Raw genomic sequence first — 22,014 nt, 5'->3', positions numbered from 1 at the left:
GTCGTACAACTCCCAGCATTCCCCAGCCAGCGGATCGTGCCCTAAAATATATATATCTTGTAGATATTGGCTGAATCTACACACAACAGTCTACTGTTATCATACTGCAGTGATAACAACTGGTGCCCATTGGTGTCATATGCAACAACAGTTATCACTGCAGTATGATAATGGTAACTGCTATTCAGCCATTGTTGCTCTTGTAGCCTCTGCCCTTCTCCTTTAACCACAACAATGCAGCAGTACTCTTTTCCCATCTGTGGTGATGCCCCTTCTTTACAGAAACAGATGCAAAATAATATTAAATAAGAAAAGTACCTCTGAGTATGTACAAAGTAGACTATCTGTCCCGCTGCACCACTGCACAGTTACAGCCTGTGCAGGCTACATCTCAGAGATGTAGAATTAAGACAGGAGGTTCCAAGGCAGATGCCATACCATGGCTTTCATACAACTCTCAATCCATCTCTTTTAAAAAACCAAGTTTAAAAACACACCCCTCTAAACAATTCTGAGAACATAGTCTAAATATTTTTAACAAATAATGTAAGCATACAACTTATGGTGGTATTTCCATATACATGGATACTCCCATGGATCCTTTAAATCTGCACTGGATGCTTGGTAAAATTATTATTTGTTAGGGTGGTATAGATGACCAGGTTACTATAGCCCTAGTTACGCATTCCAAAGAAGTGGGATGGGTCTGCATATGCTGGCCCCACCTGCAACATCCCCGTGCACGCTAGGCCCTGCCCCGTCATTCCCCAGCTTCACTGCATTGAGTGGGAAAGGTTGAATGGAAGTGGTACATGAGAGTAGGGACTCGGTGTGATCCTTGTACTCCATTCTGTCTTCCATATATGTACTGCAGGCATATCAGTCACCAAGGGAGTTAGAATCTGAAGACAATTGCTTACCTGATCAAGAGAAATCGTGTGATCATTTCCGCCAAAAATAAAAAAGGTCGGATTCAGCAAATCATACCTCTGATTAGAGTCCCTGATGATTCCTAAAACATATTTAAATGAAGAGCTTACATCAACAGATATTGAAGGTGAACTGCAAACTCAGAGAACAAAGGCTTCTATTTTCTTCAGCAGTGTGTCTCTTCTGTTATGTCACATGCTTTCAACATAAAAGGATATCAGTTTTAACAACATACAAATAAAAAGAAAAAACATTTGAGACTTGGATGATTCAGTACTATGGAGCAGCTCAACGTACAGATGTATGCAACTGCAGCAAATGTGAGGTCTGATGCCAGGGAAGTCCTGTATTCACCCTTTCACATTAATTTTGGCAAATGCAGCCTTATGCCAGTCTTTACAGCCCCCATAGACCCAAATTTCCTAAGGGTGCAATCCTATGCATGTTCAGACAGAAAAGATGTCCCCAGTATGGCTGGCTGGGAGTGGTAGGAATTTTTTTCTGTCTAAACATGCATAGGATTGCACCTGAAGGCATGTTGCGCTCAAAGTTGAATGGATATCCTGCTCTTTCCCGGCGAGAACAGTGTAGTAGTAGAACTGAATGGTTGCACTGGAATCTGCAATTCATCCTTCTGTGGAATTAATCTAGAAGTGCTTAAATATTCAAAAGCATATGAGCCTGCGCAAGTGAACAAGCATTCTTCACTACCGTAGAGGGATACCCCGGCCTTTAATTCAGGATTTGTCAGCATCAAGTGATGTACAGCCATTCCACCCCAGGAAAACCCAACGACACCAATCTTCATTGCATTGTACTGCTCCTTTAGATACTTCATAAAAATATCAGCTGTCCTAAGACATAAACAAAAGGGAACTAAGACATCTACACAAATATCTAAAAAGAAATTACAATATTATCAAAACTTTCTCCTACCTATTAAAAAATTCCATGGCCTTACAGAACATTGTCCCACTCAGAGGCTGCATTTCTTAAGTGTGGTTTATCATTTCAGACTAAGTGTTTGAATTCATGTTCTCAGAAACGGCTTTTAAATGCATGCACATGCACTTCTAAATGTCTGGGGTTCCTCATAATAAACATAAGGAGTGGCAATCAGGAAAGCATTGGGACCCCATTTCTGAGTTTATAGAAACACAGAAGAGGAATGGAGGAAAATCTCATTCTAGTCCTCTGTTCTGCATACATGTAAGAACAAATGAGCATGGAAGAATGACAGGGATTGATCATGTTGTAATGAGAGTTGAAATCTGTTAAGTCATCATGAGAATGCACTCTCACCTGCATAATATTTTAGACCAAGTCTGTCTAACTTGTGATCTTAGTTTACTCTTGAATTGCTATTCTTTGTTCAGTCCCTAGAAGGCATCTACATGACATCAGCAGCAAACCATTGTTCTCTGAATCTGTTTCTTTTTAGAGCTCACAAAATCTGAACACCCCCCACCCCTGGCCAGGAAAGGAAAGGAAAACAGCAGCTGAGCAATCTCTGAAGATGTAGATTGCCATAGTGCTATTCTTCCATCTTTTAAAGGGGCATATTTTTTACATAAGCAGTGATGTTTCAGGTTATTGAGGCCTGTTGGGTGCCTTTAGCCCAAGGTGTTCACTTTGGCATACCTTCACTATTACTTTTCCAGTCAGCACCATTTTAGCAGTGTGTAAAAAAAAAAATTTAAATCCATTTTAAAATTTGTGCTAATATCCTTTTTTTACCTGCACTAAAAAAGAGAAATATATATATATATATATATATATATATATATGGTTTAAATGAAAATGTGTTTTAGTGTTTTTATCTTAAAGAGCGCCTCCAGCAGCACCAGACAGGCCGCTTAACAAGATCAGCCTCAGATGGCCTTCTCTCTGTCCCATCAGCCAGGACAGCTAGACTGGTGGGGACGAGGGAGAGGGCCTTTTCTGTGGTGGCCCCCACTCTGTGGAACTCCCTCCCTAGAGAACTCCGTCATGCCCCCTCTTTAATGAGCTTCCGTCGTGCATTAAAAACGTGGTTGTTCAGGCAGGCATTTGGGGTGGGTTAGGGTATTTTAGAAAATGTTTTTATTGTAGAATTTTATTGTTTTAAACTGTTTTTATTGTATATTGTACATCGCCCAGAGTGGCTGGGTGACCAGCCAGATGGGCGATTAATAAATTTAATAATAATAATAGTGCAAATTTAACATTTGATTAAAACAAACACATTGCTAAAATAGTGTACTGAGGTGCACTGTCCCTCCTGCACCATATGACTATGTTAAACCCTCTAGCGTGGACAGAACATAGTGGGATGTTCACACAGAAATGGCATAATCCTATGCATGTTTAGACAGAATGAAGTCCTACAACTCCCACCATTCACCCGCCAGCGTGGCATGTTAAGGAATGCTGGGAGCTGTAGGACCTTTTTCTGTTTAAACACACCTAGGATTGGGCCCCAAAACTGCTACACCTGAAGAGTGTAGAATATCAGCTGCAATTCCACATGTAATTTACAGCAGAAGAGCAGTGAGTGGGTAACACTATAAGCCCCAAGTCTGGAAGAAGCCCAGATCCACTCAGTCACCGTGTATTGTAGTCTGCCAAGTGCCTGACAACCTGCTGTTTATGCAGTCACAGGCAGGCAACAAAGCCAGGAGCTCTATCAAGCCCCTAATGGACTTAACATCAATGGCTGTTGGGCTGTGTTTGGCTTAATTGGTCACAAGTTGTGCAGGCCTCTTTTAGAACATGAGTGATGCTTTGCTGAATCCCATATAGACAAAAACTTTCCCAGGCCATCAAAACCTTGGTCCTTATCTGCATTGCTGAGGAGATTAGTATGTTCTCATAAAAGCAGATATGGTTGAAATCCTATCCACACTTACTAGGTTGTAAGTTTGATTGATCCTGGTGGGATTGACCTCCGAGTAAATATGCTTAGGATCATGCTACATCAGGGGTGCAGAACCTCTCACAGCCTGAGGGCCAAATTCTAGTTTGGAGTGATGCATGGGACTGAAAGCAAAGGAGCCTGGGCCAAAGGGAAGGGGGCAGTTCCAAAATACCAGAAATGCCAGCATATTTTAGCTTAAAGCTCTTACAGTAACTGAGTAAGCCTTAGGGGAGGCATTTCAGCCTTTCAGAAAGGGGGGAAAACTGTACAAAAGCTGGGGAACCAGCAAACAATTGGTGGTTGGGGGAAGGGGGTGTGGCCTTCCCGGACCCCTGGAGGGCCAGATAGAGACCCCAAGAGGGCTGGACTTGGCCCCAGGCCTGACATTATGCCCTCGAACTGTAACATGAACCACCACCACCCAAACTCCATGAAGTATATCCTTGTAGCATCACTTAACTGCATGTTTTCCTCATTTGATACAATTACTTATACTTTTGAAATAAATATTAGCCTTACTTGTCCACTTTCATGGGATCTCGGTGGTTTAACCAGTCCCTAAAATCCTTCCATTTATCTGTAGGTTTCCAAGGTTCTTTTCCCAGGAAAAAGTCTGGGCAGATGGTTCTGTATAGAACAACAATAAGATGTTAAAACGTTTGTGAGACTCAGTTTAGGTTGCAGGGGGGCTGGCTACTGCATGATGGGCAATAGCGTAGGTTCCAGGATTTTGTGGTCACTGGGCAAAGCCCCCTCAGTTCTTTCACCCAGAAAGAATACTGTTCTGTCTGAAAGGACACTGTTCTGTCACAGTGTCTCTGCATTTCTTGCATGCCCTGTGTAAAGGAAGAATGGTTGAGGAAATGGGACTTCCCTAGTCAAGGCCCTGGCAAATGACCAATGTTGCCCCACCCTTTGGAGCTGACCCTAGCTGGGCAGGAGCAGGGGCAGGGTTGTGCAGCATTGCTTATGAAAAGCCCTGCTGATGCCATGGGATTCTTTGTTTGTGAAGCAATTTCATTTTCAGACTTGCTATAGACTTTAGACAAACAACACACTATACATCGGCAGCTTTCAGGCAATCTTCCCTAATATACATTTTGATGAGTTCAGTGCCCTTGAATAAGGCATTCAGACAAAAAGTTCACAGGTAATCTTTCTGTATGAAAACCACCACATGCCAGGTCAAACTTACTGAGTAGAGAGTCTGAGGAGAGTAAAAAGAACAGGTTAGCATTAGCTTAGTTCCTTCAGTATAGGTCTTTAAGAAGTCCTTTAAAATGTTTCTTTTCACTGTGCTTGTAATTCCCTACTCACAGTTGTTTACAGGTTCTTTAGACAATGTTGTGACCCTCCAGCTTTGCTTCTGTGTGTAAACATCACTTTTGGGGATTTTTTTTTAGAGCAGGAAAAATGAGGTATTATTTCTGACGGTGGAAAGAAAACACTGTTTCTCCTTGTGAATTTGTACTATTTCGCTATACCACAGTGCCACCTAGAAGTTATGTAGTGGAAAAGCAGGAAAGCAAACACTCCTTGTGCAGTGTTCGGATCTCAATTCTCTGACAAAACCAAAAGTAGGTGCAGCAGATTAACGGCCTCATGTAGAAAAGCCATGTGTGATCTACAGCAGTTTTCTCATACATCTGTTTGTTGCGTCTAGTGTACACTTACATGATCTGACTAATGTACCATTGTTTCATTCATTTTGTGTGCATTGCTATGTAAGGACTTAGCCATAAAAAGGTTATAAATACTTGGAATAATAATAATAATAATAATAATAATAATAATAATAATAATAATAATGGCAGCAGCTTACATATATCCATTAGATGCAAGTATATCAGCAATGTATCTGGTATCTGGGAATTGCCATCCATATATGTCATGAACCAGAATCACAGCTTTGTTTGTGTTATAATTGGGTTGGCAAACATAAGCACTGATGTGCTCGACTTGCACTTCCTGGCCACCCCCCACATAATTGCTTCTTCTTCCAACGTCATATTCAAAAGGCAAGCCTTCACTAGTCATTTAAAAAACTGAAATGGAAACAAAATACAATTAATAATATTCAACTTATTTAAACCTACACAAGCTGTTGTAAAAAATACCACACCAAGCAGCAGAAAGGTAAGATTAAACTGAAATTTTGAGGGCAGTGATCAGACCTGCCAGGTCCTGTCCCTTTAAGGCTGCACAAAAGGGAACATTTTCCTAGATACACCTTCTCTCATCTCAGTATTACAGTGAAGGGAACAGCAACACCCGGTAAAATATTTCCTTCTATGCAGCTCTTAAAGAGACAGAAGCTCTTAGATGATCTAGCATCTGGCAATCCCTATCAGATCATCATAAGATGCGAGCAACGTTCTGAATAAAATAAAATGGGATATATAATGTTAGTCCTGCTTTAAATCCCCAGTACCATCTGTTTGTTCCATTCATTGGTGATCCCTTTTGCCTCCCTTCCTGTTCTTAAGGAATGGAACCTACACAACATCAGTGTACACAAGTGCGGTCACAAACTCTTCCCTCTGCTTGCTAATTTGGGGTAGATTTATATGGCTGCATCTCACTGTGAGATGGGATCTTACATGAGATTTCAATTGCCTTATCTTGAGGTCCACCTGCAACTCTGTCCACCTGTGCAGCCCCCAAAGGGCTCCATGGGACCCATGGCACTCCCCAATGCCAAAAGGTTGCCCAGCCAGGCTATTAACACTAGTGAGCAATTCTGTGATAGTGATCTTCTTTATCTCCCTTTTTTAACCAATCTGCCTAGCTGTGCGCAGATTAAGACTGAGTCTCAGTCTAGTATAGGAAAAATACAGTTTGATGTGGGCAAACTTGTAACAGAAGCAATTGATAGTGTTTTGCACTGAGAATGACAATTGATTAGCATATCAAAATCTGACAGAATCAAAGCGTGGGAGCACCCTCAAATTTGCATTTGTAAATGGCAGCCGTGTGCTAATTTGCAGTTAAGTGAAACGCCTCATTAAGCTTTTCTTGTTCTATTTTGTAATGTCCCAATGGCCAGTATTTAATTGTAAAGGTCTAAGGAATAACTATTGCACACCCAGAAACATAGAATTGCATTTATTATACATAATAAGCATATTATATTTAATAATAAAAGGGAATGTGTGTCTTCAGAGAAGACTGAGGGGAGATATGATAGCGCTCTTCAAGTACTTGAAAGGTTGTCACAGAGAGGAAGGCCAGGATCTCTTCTCGATCATCCCAGAATGCAGGATACAGAATGGGCTCAAGTTACAGGAAGCCAGATTCCGGCTGAACATCAAGAAAAACATCCTGACTGTTAGAGCAATACGACAATGGAACCAATTACCTAGGGAGGTGGTGGGTTCTCCCACACTGGAGGCGTTCAAGACGAGGCTGGACAGCCACCTGTCAGGGATGCTCTGACCTGGATTCCTGCATTGAGCAGGGGGTTGGACTCGATGGTCTTGTAGGCCCCTTCCAACCCTACTATTCTATGATTCTATGGTGCCAAGCCCTTGATACCTAGACACCTGAAGCTTGCTATGCATTCTAAGGGGACCCCAGGAGTGTGCACCTCAGGGTTATTTTGTTTGTCTGTAAAATGCATTAAGTAATGTTAATATCTTTGTGTTTGAAACCTGCAGTACTATCTTCAGTCACTTCCTTAACCAGCACATAGCTTTGCAGTCCATACAGTTTGAAGCCATGAGGGAGTAGTCCAAAGGACAGAGTCCCTCCCCATGCTGTTGTATTAATTTATTATTATAATACTAGTTGTATTAGGGAGCAATCCTATGGCCACTAGTCAGCGGCTAGATGGCTGTAGAATATCTGATTTTCTGCAAACTGACCTCCCCGCACTTCCGCACTGCCTCCGAGGCACTCTATTCCTTGAGGGGGGGCTGCCTCACAGCAGGGGGAAGGGTCAGCTGTATAAGTCTGTCCCTCTGCCTACTAACCTTCCCTGACTTCAGACTGTATGGACAGAAAGCCTCTGTGCTTGTTAGGGAAGTCTGCCCTTAGTGGCTGAAGGTGTTACTGCAGGCTTCAATCACATGGGCACATTTAAATCAAATAAAACATATTAATGCATTTTATAAGCCAAATAACCCTGAGGTGCACAACCCTAGGGTGTCCTTAATTCGTATGCCAAGTTTCAGGTGTCTAGGTTTCACGGTCATGGCACTATGGTGCTGACGGATGGACGCACATCCTCTTTTATTATTATAGAAGATACAGGGTGACTCAAAAATATGAACACTTGTATGAGGGATTCAAAAATATTAAATGATAATGGCATAAAATAACCAGCATTTATAGCATTCAACAGTAACTCGATGAAACATGCAACTGTACTTTTTCTGTATACCTTCACAGGTTAGGTTCAGATACCACCTCATGATTTTTTGAGAATGAAAAGTCTACAACTTTCCATAAATTACTTGAAAATACTGAACTCCATGAGGTATCATGGCCACCTCATAGTGTTCATGACACTTAACTGCAAATTAGCACATGGCCACCATTTTTAAATGCAAATTTGGGGGTTTTCCCATGCTTCAATTTTGTCAGATTTTGATATGCTATGCAGCTATCATTTCTGAGTGGAAAACAGTTTTAAATGCTTTTATTACGATATTGCCCCCCCCTTTCCTAGACTAATCAGGAAGCAGCAGAGGCTGGAAAGAAACAAGTGTGTGTGTGTGTGTGTGTGTGTGTGTTTAATGATGGTGGCATCCCTTTGTGTTCCACCCTTGCCTCTGGTTGAACAGGTTTTTCAGGTTTTTGAAAAACTACAAAAACCTGCTAGACCTGTATTCCAAAGGCAATAGTGGTATAAGTATATGCATTGCAGGCAACAGAGCCTCTCTCACAGACCCCTCAAATGCTCTAAAAAACTATTGTCTGTCGCCTTACATCCTTGTGTTTTGGTGTTCCGTAGTTCTATCTTATAAGACTGGGAAAGAGAAGAATGCTCAGAAAACAGAAAGAGGTTCAAACCAGAGGGACAAAGACATCTAAAGTACTCCTGGAATACTGAGCTAGGAGCAGAATCATACTAAGCTAAACTGTGGGTCTGCCAATTTTGAAAGGCACTGGGAAGAAATGATAGTTGAGAAGGATCTGTTCCTTTCAACCTGTATAATAAAATGTTTAAATTCAACCATGTAATAATTTTTTTTGGCAAACATTCAAAAGTGAGGATGGGGGGTTATTGCGAACAGCCTGCCTCTTTGCAACATGAAGTGTATGGTACCACATTGATGGTACTGTGTTGATTAAAACAAGGGTTACTAGTCGTAATGATAGTTATAATAGTAATGGTAGTGATTATGAAAATGGATAAAAGTCTGTTCAGCATCCTTGAAGAAGCAGTATGCAAACCAGGAACAGACAAAATGAATACCAGCTACAAACGATAATTAATAATAAACATGCACATCAGAATGCTGTTGTTATTGTATCTGGAGTGGATGGCTAGAGGGCAGGGTGCATCAAAGTGGCAGTGACTAAAAAAGCCTTGCAGCTTGACGCAGAAAAGTGTGGATCTGATTCAAAGCCAGGGGAGTGCTACTAAGCTAAAGATTAAACCATTGTAATTGTCTGGGGCACAGAAATTGTTCAACTGCCTGCAGACAGCAAGCTCAATGAAAGGGATCTTGGTGAAAATGTTGATATAATCTACACTAATAATACGTTGGGACGAGGAATACCTTGGAGCTGACACAAACATTCCAGCCAGGAATATGAGGCAATAAAGTGTGTGTTTGCACTGAAGAGAGACAAGCACTGGAGGAAGACATATTCATACATTGTTTATGGTTAGTTGCTACATTGTTTTACAATGGCTTTCCATTATAGTTTTCATTGTAAGCTGCTTTACGCATTGTGGACAAGTGCGGTGGGTATAAATATTTTAAGTAAGTAAATGAATAGTCAAAAATGGGGTAAATGGAATATATCGAGGGGCTGTAAGATCGCATCCCTCCTGCCTCTGCTGGTTCTGTGCATTTGATATGCTGTCTCATGCAGTCTTCCCCGACCTGGTGCCCTCCAGAAGTTTTCGACTACAACTCCTAGCACTCCTGATGACTGGCCAAGCTGGCTGGGGCTGATGGGAGGTGAAGTTCAAAATATCTGTAGGGCACTGGGTTGGGGAAGAAGAAAACTAAAAAACTAAAGTCACACAGTGGTGGGATCCTGTTGCGGGGTAGAGGGGAGGATTCACACATAGACATCCACATCACATGGCATAGCCAGTTGATGTCATGACACACAATAACATTCTACACTGCACTTACAATATTGTTGTTGGAAGTTACAAAAATGATGGCACTTCAAATGTTATTTCCACAACAGGATTACTACCCCTAGAGAAGATGTATAGGCCATTCAAGGCAAATGGATAACAAGTGACCATTTATTTTGCTTAAAACTGTCTGGAGTGGAGAGGCTTTGGTAGAATTGGAAGCTGATGCCTCATCGAGATAAGGCTGTTGGCACAATCATTCTCCATTTCTTCTTCCAGCATTTCCTGATTCTCACCTCCTTGTTTGTGTTCTGGTCAACTAACTCCACCAAGTAACTTACCTATGCTAAGTTGGACAATTTTGGTGGAGCCCTATTGAGCCAGAAGGAGCTTGCTCACAAATGATTTGTTCCTACCCTGATTTCACCCTACATGTAGACAGAAGTGGAAGCACCCTTTCTTCCTGCTTCGCCATTCCAATTGTTCTTCCTTCTTATTCACACTTTCCATCAGCAATACTATGCAAATCAGCAACTTTTACTGAGACCTACAGATCAAGGCCTCCTGGTTGTTCTATCACCTGCACATGTTCAGAATTCTCTCTGCCACTACTGTGTGACAGGCACCAAACTTGAGGTGTTTCAACACCTATTAAAAATAATCTGGTTACCCAGGTATTTGCTGATTTTAATACTTAGCTCAGTAGACTTTTTATTTTTATTGTGGCTTTGTATTTTATTTTCATTGTTGTTTTAATGAATTTTGTATACCATCCTGTGATTTGGTAATGAAGGGTGGTATGCAAATATTTTAAACAAACAAACACTTGTACTTCCCATTTATACTTCATGGGTACAGAGCAGGAATGGCCAACTTCGGTATTCATGGGGCTCTTAAAGAAAATGTAGAAGGCCAACAGGAAGAAATTTGGAATCCCAGATAAGTTCTATGGAATTTTTGCATGTTTTTCTCAGTTTACGTTTTGTTTTTATTGGTGCTTGGCTTATTTAGATTATATTATGGGATGTTTTATTGTGAATAATAATAATGTCATCATTTTGGAAGCCAGATCCAGCTTGCCTATTACATAATATTGGTCCCCAAGAGATGGATGAAAGCCCAATGGAAGTCCATACTTATACTTAAGAAGAACCCTGTGCCAACAACATATCCAGGGAGAATGAATATGTGTAGTGGTGTATGTGGAACGGCAGCAACAGTCTCTGTACCTGTTGGAGGTAATGGAGAACACATGTTCATCTGACCTTCTGTATGTGTTCAGGTACAGGTCAGAAGGTTATATGAGCATGCAGAAGTCAGGATCAGGGGTGGGTCTACCAGTGAGGAAACCCTTCCCTAATCCCCTTGATACTTTATGTTAGAATGGTTTCTGTTGAACAAAGAAGATGAAAACTCTTTAATTTTACAGATGCTGTCTTCAAGTTTGCATCTTCATTCACCACTAGATTTTTCTTCAGTCAAAGTAATAATCTACTTCATTCTTCACATTCTCTGGTAGTTACATAGCAACAAGTCAACACGATAAAAATAGCATTTTAGTGATCAATTGTATGTAGAAAGAAACCCAAATAATTGGGCTGATGCTGTGGAGGAAATCTGGAGTTCACAATCTTCTAAAATTAAGGAGGTTACAGAGTAGATATGTTTGTTCTGCTGTGCAGTATGTTATTTTACAATACTGTAATATCTGTAAGATTTTGTCATATTCTGAAATACAGGGCAGCCATTAAAAGCATGGGGCAGTATGCAGCCGGGCTGCTGAGCTTACACAGTTGACATAGTGCCAGCATAAGCAAACTCTCATGCATTGCGCTATAGAGCACTTATGCTGGCGCTACGTCGCTTGCATATGTGCAGTAACTGTGTTGGATGATGCCCATGGATTAGTATTATTATTTGAGATAAGATATCAGACAACTCTAGAGCAAGAGTTTAGGCTGCAATCCTACATGCATTTATCTGGGAGAAAGCTCCATTGCACATAGGGGGGAACATACTTCAGAGTAATTGTGCATAAGATCACACTGTTAATTCAGAAGCACCTGAAACTTGAGGCTAATGATTGATGATGATTACGACACTGATGATTCTCTTGATATCAAGAAATTGTTTAACAAATTGGCACGATTACTATTTGCTCTAGTGTTTCTGTCTGCAATTGTGACATACTGTCAGTGTTCTGTCTACAGTGCCGAGCTGGTGCATTCCATTATATGCACTTATTTGCTGGTTCTGTATGTTTGAACTGGGCTACTATTAGCAATAAATATACAGAACACTCAAATATACAAAACCCTTTACTACTCTTATCCCTACAATAATTACCCTGAGAAGTGGGAGTGGCAACCCAGGGCCGATTCAGAGACTCAATAAACCATGGTGTATTATTAGAATGAGAATGAGCCTTATGCCTATGCACTCCATCCATGAACCTCCCCTTGGATGCCCAACTTCAGCACTATTATGGGGTTTTAACAACAATTTCCTGTTACATCCAAAGCAGGCAGCTATCGTTTAGCCTGTGTTTATAAACTAGGATATGACACCAGGATCAGATCCTGGTGTCATATCCTGCTTAGAAAGCAGAGATTAAACCACAGTTTCCTGATTTGGACATAATGGGAAACTGTGGTTCAGCAAATCACAGAAGTGTTCTATTTGGTGTGTGAGTGGAGGGAGTGTGAGGCACAATGTTCAGTCCTGGTCTAATAAGCCCTGAGGCATCCTGGGCTACTCACTCTCTTCCAGCCTATCTTACCTCACAGAGTTATTATTTATTTATTTATTCCATTTATACCCCACCTTTTTTCCTCTTGCAAGGAACCCAAGGCGGCTTACATTATCCTCCTCCTCTCCATTTTATCCTCACAACAACAACCCTGTGAGGTGGGTTGGGCTGAGAGTCTGTGACTGGCCCAAAGTCACCCAGTGAGCTTCCATGGCCGAGTGGGGACTAGAACCCGGTTCTCCTAGCTCCTAGTCCAACACTCTTGCCACTATACCACACTGGGGACACTCATGTATGCCACCTTGAATGCCCTAGAGAAAGATAACATGTAAATAATAATAATAGGAACCACACAGTGAATTTGGTGGAGAAGTGGATATTTTAACATAGAGTTAACTTCCCACACCCAAACATTTCCAGTCACTACACCACATTGGCAGTTTCTTTCATGTACATGAGTACAACACCACGTCTCTGTTCTTTTGATATTTGCAGATTTCTTGCTTACATTGAGCAAATCTACTATGGCTCAAAAGAGAAGACAGGCCTGGTGGTAATGGAAAATGTTTAATTTAATTTAAATTCATTGATTATATTTCAATACTGCCCCATAGCCAAAGGTCTCTGGGTGGTTCACAAAAATAAAAAACCATTAAAATACATTATATAAAGTATAAACCATTCATGTAATGACATAGAACAAAGAGCACACTGTAATAGAAGAGGGTAGTTTTAACCTGGTGCCAAAAAGATGACCATGTTGGCGCCAGGCAGGCCTCGTCAGGGAGTTTATGCCATAATGGGGGGCCACCACTGAGAGGGCCCTCTCTCTTGTTGCCTCCCTCCAAGCTTCCCTTGGAGGAGGCCCCTGGAGCAGGGCCTTAGATGTAGAGCATAGTGCATGGGTCGGTTCATGCTGGGAGAGGCATTCCACTGGGTACTGTGGTCCCGAGCTGTGTAAGACTATAAATGTTGTTCTCCATCCTCCACAAAACAGATATGACATCAGTTATACTAGTTGTAGCTAATTGTCACTGCCTGTACTTTCCGCATTTCATTTTCCTCTGTCCTCACTGTTTTTAATCTCTCCCAGTGCCCGCAACACAGTGTGTATATATGCTTTTAAGTCAGGATAACACTTTATGCATCTGATGAAGTGGACTGTAGTCCACAAAAACTTCTACCATAATAGATTTGTTAGTTTTAAGGCTCCATAAGACTCTTCATTGTTTTTACTACAGAAGACTAACACAGCTACCCCTCTGAAGATTGTGAACCACTTTGGATATTAAAAATGCTATATAATGATTGTAAGAATGCTCCATTTATTGCTCTTGAAAGACTCTAGGTATCTTTCTGTGTGTGGGAGGTATATCAATGAAAACAAATATTTATGTCTTGATTCTCACTACCTCATATTTAAAGGATAGCATCTTAATTGCATGTGTGTTTATTTGGAAGTAAATCCCACTGATTTCAACAATATTACTTAACATTTATATAGCACTACTAAGTGTTCAAAGACTTCATGTGGTATATTACCTTGTAAACATAACACCCCTGTAAAATAGATCACTATTATCCACTTATTGCAGAGGGGGGCTGAAGCTAAAAGGAAGGGGCTTGCCTAAGGCCACCCAATGAATTTGCGACCGAGCTGGGATTTGAAGGTGAGACCACTATACTATACCAGCTTCAACTGTAACATCTGCCGTGCTTGGATCTCCTTCTTTCAAATTGCACCACAGCATTATAGAACTACCACTTTTTTCCCTCAGGAAAGTGTGGGTGGCATGTTTTCCCTACCTGCACATACCTGGGTTAGAGGAGTTGTGATCTGAATCCAAGGAAGACTCCTTTGGTGATGGCAGAAACTTGCGAGATGTCAACTGATGTCAAAAGCAGCAACACCTCTCTATAGTTCGTTGCTCAGTTTCTAGCTCCACTCCTCTTGATATTCGGGGAAATATAAGGTTGTGATAAGGAGGAGGAGCTGCTTTAAAATTAAATGCCTGATCCAGAAAGACAGGAAAGAGGAGGAGACATGATTCAGAGATGCAGGCTTCTCTTGTACCTCAAGTTTCGTTACTGTTTTTTTTTTTTTTAGCTTTGTTTTGCATAGAGGAGAAATAATTTCCAGACCAGAAGTTTCCAAGAGGAACACAATAAGCAGCATTGTCCCTTCCCACATTCAGCTTTGTTTTGTTTCTGTTTAAGTGAAGAAGATAAGCCCTGTGACATGGTCTCTGGTTGTAGACACAATTCCCATGTACCACTCCAGTGTTTGTTCCTGTGGCTGCTGTAGAAGGAAATTAAAATTTGCCAAAACTGTAGAGAGCGCTGGACCAAAGGCTTAGCATGACATCTGAACAGGCCCATCATCTGCCACCCCTCAGACTTCTGTTCCATATGAGCTTAGCTGCAATATTCACAGTAGATGGTGGTGGTGGGGAGAGAAATGGATTTTCCCAGCAACAATATTGTTGTGAGCTATCCCTGTTGTAATCAAAAGTATTTGGGGATGGCTTGGTCATGAATGCTCAATTAAGACCCATTAACTTCACAAAACACCTGCTCCTGATAGAAAAAAAATCTGCTAGAACTGGTTTCTTTACTTTGAGAAAAAACGTTTTCCCCAGATGCTGGGAAAAGAAATCCCTGGAAAATCTTGAGCTGGTGGTCTTAGGCTGTTTGGGAATATGTTGCGTTCCTCTCTGTCCTTTTCTCATGCAATCTCAAGCCTCTCCAGCCCAAGTCCAACATGTTAACCATTACACTGCCCTTTGGCAGCTCACTATTCCATGACTGTCAGCTGATCCTAATAATTTGGACATTATGCTGTTATACTGCTCTTGTTTGGGGAGGTATGTGTGTGCATGTGTATGTACAACACTACATAGATATTTGATAATACACACATAGATATAGATCAACACAGCTGTCAGCATTATATTCATTCATTCATTCATTCATTCATTTATTGCCCTTTTAAACTGCCCAATTAATCCAGGTTCTCTGGGCAGTGTACAATACATTAAAAACATAAAATGCAAACAATGAAATAATGAAGAAAAATAGCACATAATAAAATTATGTGGATTATAACAGGCACAAATACAACAGATGACCATCTTCTGCCCAGCTAACTGGACAAGTTAGCAAAAGACTAAACTATGTTCAAGAGTTTTGTTTTCAAACCTCCAAGAATTTGAACCAGTTAGAATTATAACCATTCTTTGTCTTAAATGTTATGATCAGACATCAGGCTATTACAACCCTATGTTTATTTGTATGTATTTTTAAGGAGCTCGCCCACTATTTATATGGCTTCCCCCTTCCTCTTTATGATTTGGCATTAGCCTAATAAAATCAAGGCATAATTCAGAGCGGCCTCCAAACTGTACATTGGAAAAATACACTAAAGGGACTTTACAAGCAACCAAACAACCTCCTGGTTCAATTCTGCATTAAAAATGAATATTGACTCGGTTCTAGTAGTGCATTTCTATTCAATGTAGCTCCAGTCTTAGAGTCAAGCTGAACAATCAGCCACTGATGTATCATGCTACTGGATTGTACCCCTTTAGTCTGCAGGTGGGTGCCTTCTCTCTGATATACTGTTATTATTCAGGATGGGAGGTAATGGAGACTGGTGGCTCCAATTTCAGTGGGGCTGTGGTTCTATTCTTGGTTTTAGTCAGAGCCATCCAGAACTCTAAAGGAGCTATCCAAGATTCTGAACCCATTTTGGGGATAGGGTTCAGCACCTTGGATAGCTGGTGGGAGGTTTGTTTTTAATGGGGGAGCATTAAAATATTTGATTCTCTTCCCCACAGAAGCCTGAAATTACAGTCAGGGCCAGAAATATTGGAACAAGGATAACTGTTTTGGCAGTTGGCCTCCGTACACCACCGCACTGAAGTTGAAAGGAAGCACACCCAGATGGGAGCGAAGTCAGGACTTTCAGCTGTAATTCAAGGGGGTTGACAAAAGTGGGGCACTAACCAGTCAGGAAGGAAAGCCAGTGGCATGCACCCCCCTGCCCATCGTTGGTGGCTCATAAGCAATGGAACAAACCAACATCATTTCAACTTAAAGATCGTCTTAATACTTGGATGAAAATCCTTTGCAGTCAATGACTGCCTGAAGTCTGGAACACATGGACATGGCCAAATGCTGAGTTTCCTCCCTCGAGATGCTTTGCCAGGCCTTTACTGCAGCTGCCTTCAGCTGCTGCTTGTTCGTGGGTCTTTCTGCCTTCAGTCTTGTCTTCAGTAAGTGAAAAGCATGCTCTATTGGGTGGAGATCAGGTGACTGACTTGGCCATTGAAGAACATCCCACTTCTTTGCCTTGAGAAACTCTTGGGTAGCTTTCGCTGTATGTTTTGGGTCATGATCCATCTGCAATACGAAGTGGCATCGTATCAGTTTGGCAGCATTTGGCTGAATCTGAGCAGAAAGTATAGTCCTATACACTTCAGAATTCATCCTGCTGCTTTTATCAGCAGTCAGGTCATCAATAAACACCAGTGACCCGGTTCTATTGGCAGCCATACATGCCCATGCCATAACACTGCCTCCACCATGTTTGACAGATGATGTGGTATGCTTTGGATCATGAGCTGTTCCTTTCCTTCTCCATACTTTTCTCTTCCCATCATTCTGTTACAAGTTAATCTTGGTTTCATCAGTCCAAATAATCTTATTCCAGAACTGGGCAGGCTTTTTTAGGTGTTTGCTGGCAAAGGCTAATCTGGCCTTTCGGTTCTTGAGCATTACCAGTGGTTTGCACCTTGTTGTGAAGCCTCTGTATTTACATTCATAAAGCCGTCTCTTGACTGTAGATGTTGACAGTGACATGCCTACCTCCGCAAGAGCATTCTTGACCTGGCTAGCTGTTGTGAAAGGGTTGCTCTTCACCATGAGCTGAATTCTGTGGTCATCCACTTTAGTTGTCTTCTGTGGTCTTCCAGGCCTTTTGCTGTTGCTGAGCTTGCCAGTTAATTCCTTCTTTTTCAGGATGTTCCAAACTGTTGTGTTGGCCACTCCCACTGTTTTTGCTATCTCTCTGATGGGTTTATGTTGTTTCCTCAGCCTAATGATGGCCTCCTTCACTCGCATGGACACCTCTTTGGACCTCATGTTGGGAGTTCCAGTGAACAGCTACCAGACGCACATGTAACCCTCAGAACCACCTCCAGGCCTTTTATCTGCTTGATTGGTCATGGTGTACCCAGGAAACAGGCCACACCTGGTCATACAGCTGCTTGTCAGCCATTCGTTCCATTACTTATGAGCCACCAACGATGAGTGTGTGTGTATGCCACTGGCTGTACTTCCTGAATGGTTAGTGCCCCACTCTTGTCAAAGCCCCTGAATTACAGCTGAAAGTCCTGACTTCGCTCCCATCTGGGTGTGTTTCCTTTCAACTTCAATGTGGTGGTGTACAAAGGCCAACTGCCAAAACAGTTATCCTTGCTGCAATATTTCTGGCCCTGACTGTATGCTGTGCTGCAATAGATATACATCCAGTGCCCGGTGATCACATGTTTAAGCTTTTAATGTCATCCCCTAACAGCACAACCAATTTTAATCTCCCTTCTTAGAGAATTCCCTTCTGAGAGAAATCCACTATGCCCATCCTTTTAGTTCTTTTTAGAAGAGCAGTAAGTATCTCCCGCTGGTTTTACTTATTTATTTTATAATGGATTCCCCCCCCCTCGTTTCAAGCGATGGCCTCAGCAGTATGAGTCTTTTGGCCTAAGCGGGGGGTTCCAGGCAAGCTGTCTGGGTGCAGCAAAGCAGAGAAAGGCAAGGCAACTAGGGCAAAATCTAGGTTCTGGCAAGGTGAGAGTTCAGAATTCAGATAGCACCCCGGACAGCTCCATATGGTGCTCAGGTGGGCAATTTCATAAGGTAAAGGTAAAGGTGTCCCCAACCAGTCTTGTCCGACTCTAGGGTGTGGTGCTCATCTCCATTTCTAAGCCGAAGAGCCAGCGCTGTCCGAAGACGCTTCCGTGGTCATGTGGCTGGCATGACTGAACACCGAGGTGCACGGAACGCTGTTACCTTTCCCACCGAAACGGCACCTATTTATCTACTTGCAATTTCTTGCTTTCAAACTGCTAGGTTGGCAGGAGCTGGGACTGAAGACGGGAGCTCACTCCGTCACGCGGCACTCAGGTCTCAAACTGCTGTCCTGCCGACCTTCCGGTCTGCAGTTCAGCATCTTAACCACTAAGCCACCGTGGTCCTTAATTTCATAAGACCAGAGCTCAAATGTTACTTCAGGACAAGGCAACTCCAAACTGAGCCTCAAAGAGCCTCATCTGAGGGGCCAGCTACACGAGCCTTTTACTTTGGGGCGGGTGCGAGTCGAGGTCTTTTTTATTAGACAACGCAGTCGCCACTTCGCAGCCATCCATGGTTTTCGCCCGGAAAATGCAGATTTCCAAGGAGTCATTTTGCTGCGATGTTTTTGATTTGCTGTGGGTTTGCTGCGGTTGCGAGCTGTCTCTCCCTTCCCCAAACCAACTTTGCATTTTGTGGTGGGTGTGTTGTAGGCGTGTGTAGTGCCCGAGTCGCCCCGTGACGCTCCTTTACTCCGGCCATCCCTTCGCAGCTGCGCAGTTTCAGAGGCACAGAGAGGCGTTTTCATCTGTTTAACCACACTTTCACATATTTTTGCAGCTTCATATCTTCACAATGGCTGCTTTTGGACTCAGTGCCCAAGGGCCGGGGGGGGGGGTCTTGGAGGGAGGACCAACATCGCTCCGGCCACCATTTTGGAGCAATGGGTAGGCATGTATCACTCACGCTTGTGAGTGCGAACCATCGCGAGAGTCTCAGGCTGGGGAACTGACAGTGTGGAAATGAAGGAGCAGAAAACACCCACTTTTTACCTAAAAAGTGATGGAAAGACACAGCAGAGCCACTCAAATACAAAACAGCCACTGAAGTGTTGCACCCCCACACTCACGGGACTGCACAGCTGCACATTTCAGTATAATAGCAAAAAAAAAGAGGGCACGGCGAGTCTGTTGGGGAAGCGTGCAGTATATTGCGAGTGTGTCGCAGGGCATGCTGATTTGAAACTGCATTGCTGCGCAGTTGTGATGGGGTGGGGGGTCAAAGTGGTGCCATATAGAGGAGGCCATGGATAAGATCTTATACAGGATTTTTATGGGAGGATGCTCTGTATTTGCCAGATGTGGGCAACTACCAGTGGGCCTGTCACACATTATTTGGCAGAAACACTAGACTTCTCAGCATCCATCAGATTGGCTGCTACTTCATGCCAAATGTATCTTTGTTGGCATCAAAGAAATTGCCAAGAACTACCAAGTCAGCATCTGTTTGTATGGACGCATATTATTACGTTTGTTCTTTATAGCTATTATGAAATCCAGTGCCTTATTTTTAATTACTGTAATAACATTTATGAATGTTTCTAAGGTTATGCACCCCATGTTAATAGGGAATCTTTTATCTGCACAAGAAACATTTGACTTAGGAGATGTCTTGCTTTGCTTTGCTTTCTTTCTGACTTTTCCTTTTGATCAATCTTGCATTGAGCTTTTTAATGGATGCAGAAGAAATAATCAATTTGTCATTTTCTTGTTACAAGCAAAATATTCACTTGCCTCAGATATGCCCTTTCTTAAGGTTGGGCTTTAGACTCCTTGTTCAGGGGATTACCAGGTCCCTAGAGGTATTTGAGCCACTCCATTCCATTCTGAGACTCCTTCTGGGTGGCTCGATGCATACTTCACAGCGCAAAAGTGAGTACCAAGCACTTTTTAAAGATCAACTGAACTTCACTTCTCAAAAACAGGGAGTACATGCGTAAAGAAACATAGTTCAGCTTCCATAATGCATGTCTGCTCCTTAGGATTATCTTTATTGGAGAAAACACAATAAAAGGGAATGCTAAAAAAAACCCCAAACCTCCCCAACCAGTTAATTATAAATGTTTCAAGAACTATCTATACTTCATTTGCACTGTTCTTAGGTGGCACAGAATGAGGGCTCAAAAAGTTTAAACACAATGTGAATTCATTACCACATGCTGATATGTGTTGAAGGGACACACGCACATACACAGACACCTACAAATGATACAACTGAAGTGGGTCCTGCCTGTGGCATAGATATGGCACCCGTATTTGTGTATTATTATTATTATTATTATTATTATTATTATTATTATTACATTTATAGACTGCCTTTTTTCTTCTTGCAAGGAACCCAAGGCAACTTATATAGTTCTCCTCCCCTCCAATTTATCCTTGCAACAAGCCTGTGAGGTAGGTTAGGCTGAGAGTCAGTGACTGGCCCAAAGTCACCCAGTGAGCTTCATGGCTGAGTGGGGACTAGAACCTTGACCTCCCAAGTCCCAGTCTAACACTCTAACCACTGTCACACACTGGCTCTCCAGTGTATGTGGTTGTTTCATCATTGGTGGGCAGTACAGGGTTGGTATCAGCACCTAGCATCCTTGGGCAGCTTACAGGCATCAGCAGGGGCAGGGCAGGATAGGGTATAATAATAATTATATATATATATATATATATATATATATATATATAAAAGGTTTAAAGATTATATATAATATACATTTCATGGTAATGAAAGAACTTTCATATATGTAAAAACTCTTGGCAGCAATAGAAATAGGTGTGATTCTCTTGTGAGTATCGATTAATTTGCAGTTGCGATCCACCAAGCTGAGCACTTTGTGGCCTACAAGTTATGCAGGTTTGATATAGGAGGTAAAGTTTTACTTATCTTGCTGCACAATCCTATACATGTCTACTCAGAAGCCATGGACTTCAATTGGGTTGATTACCAGGTGAGTTAGGCTGCAGTACCCATTTCCCTGTAAGTAAGTTCCTCTGAACTCAATGAGACTTAATTCTGAGTAGACATACATAGGATTACATTGTAAAGCTAGCAAATTTTTGGTCCCAGGGACCTCAGACCAAACAAAGAAATATTAATATGATGAATATCTGTCCTTTTTTAAATATTTGTATTTATGCAAAGAACTCATGATTACATCTGATTACACAGAGGTAGCAAACAATCTCTCAACACAGTCGATTGCATTGTACAATAATCTGATTAAAGACATTGAGAGGTACAAGACATTACAGAATTTCACAAGTCCAGGCAACA

At 41.9% G+C, this 22,014-nt stretch overlaps 1 protein-coding gene across 3 annotated transcripts in view; it reads right to left on the bottom strand.

Moving 5' to 3' along the window:
- Positions 1 to 22,014, bottom strand: part of LOC146347418 (carboxymethylenebutenolidase homolog) — a 33,698-nt gene that overhangs the window by 600 nt on the left and 11,084 nt on the right. The window contains exons 2-6 of one of the 3 annotated variants that reach the window (XM_084850601.1): positions 14,654 to 14,849; positions 5,649 to 5,871; positions 4,346 to 4,453; positions 1,642 to 1,784; positions 921 to 1,012 (exon numbers count right to left, since the gene is read on the bottom strand). In XM_084850601.1, coding sequence (XP_084706727.1) covers positions 921 to 1,012; positions 1,642 to 1,784; positions 4,346 to 4,453; positions 5,649 to 5,863 — 558 coding nt within the window. In that variant the 5' untranslated portion in view covers positions 5,864 to 5,871; positions 14,654 to 14,849. Of the gene's footprint in view, positions 1 to 920; positions 1,013 to 1,641; positions 1,785 to 4,345; positions 4,454 to 5,648; positions 5,872 to 14,643; positions 14,850 to 22,014 lie in introns of all 3 variants that reach the window. The other 2 variants (XM_084850602.1, XM_084850603.1) reach the window with 2 other exon arrangements.

Source organism: Heloderma suspectum, chromosome 4 (genome assembly GCF_057233095.1).
Source record: "Heloderma suspectum isolate Gila_16-S chromosome 4, 16-S_ref, whole genome shotgun sequence".
Lineage (NCBI taxonomy): Eukaryota > Metazoa > Chordata > Lepidosauria > Squamata > Helodermatidae > Heloderma > Heloderma suspectum.
This window is presented reverse-complemented; position numbering and strand designations above follow the sequence as displayed.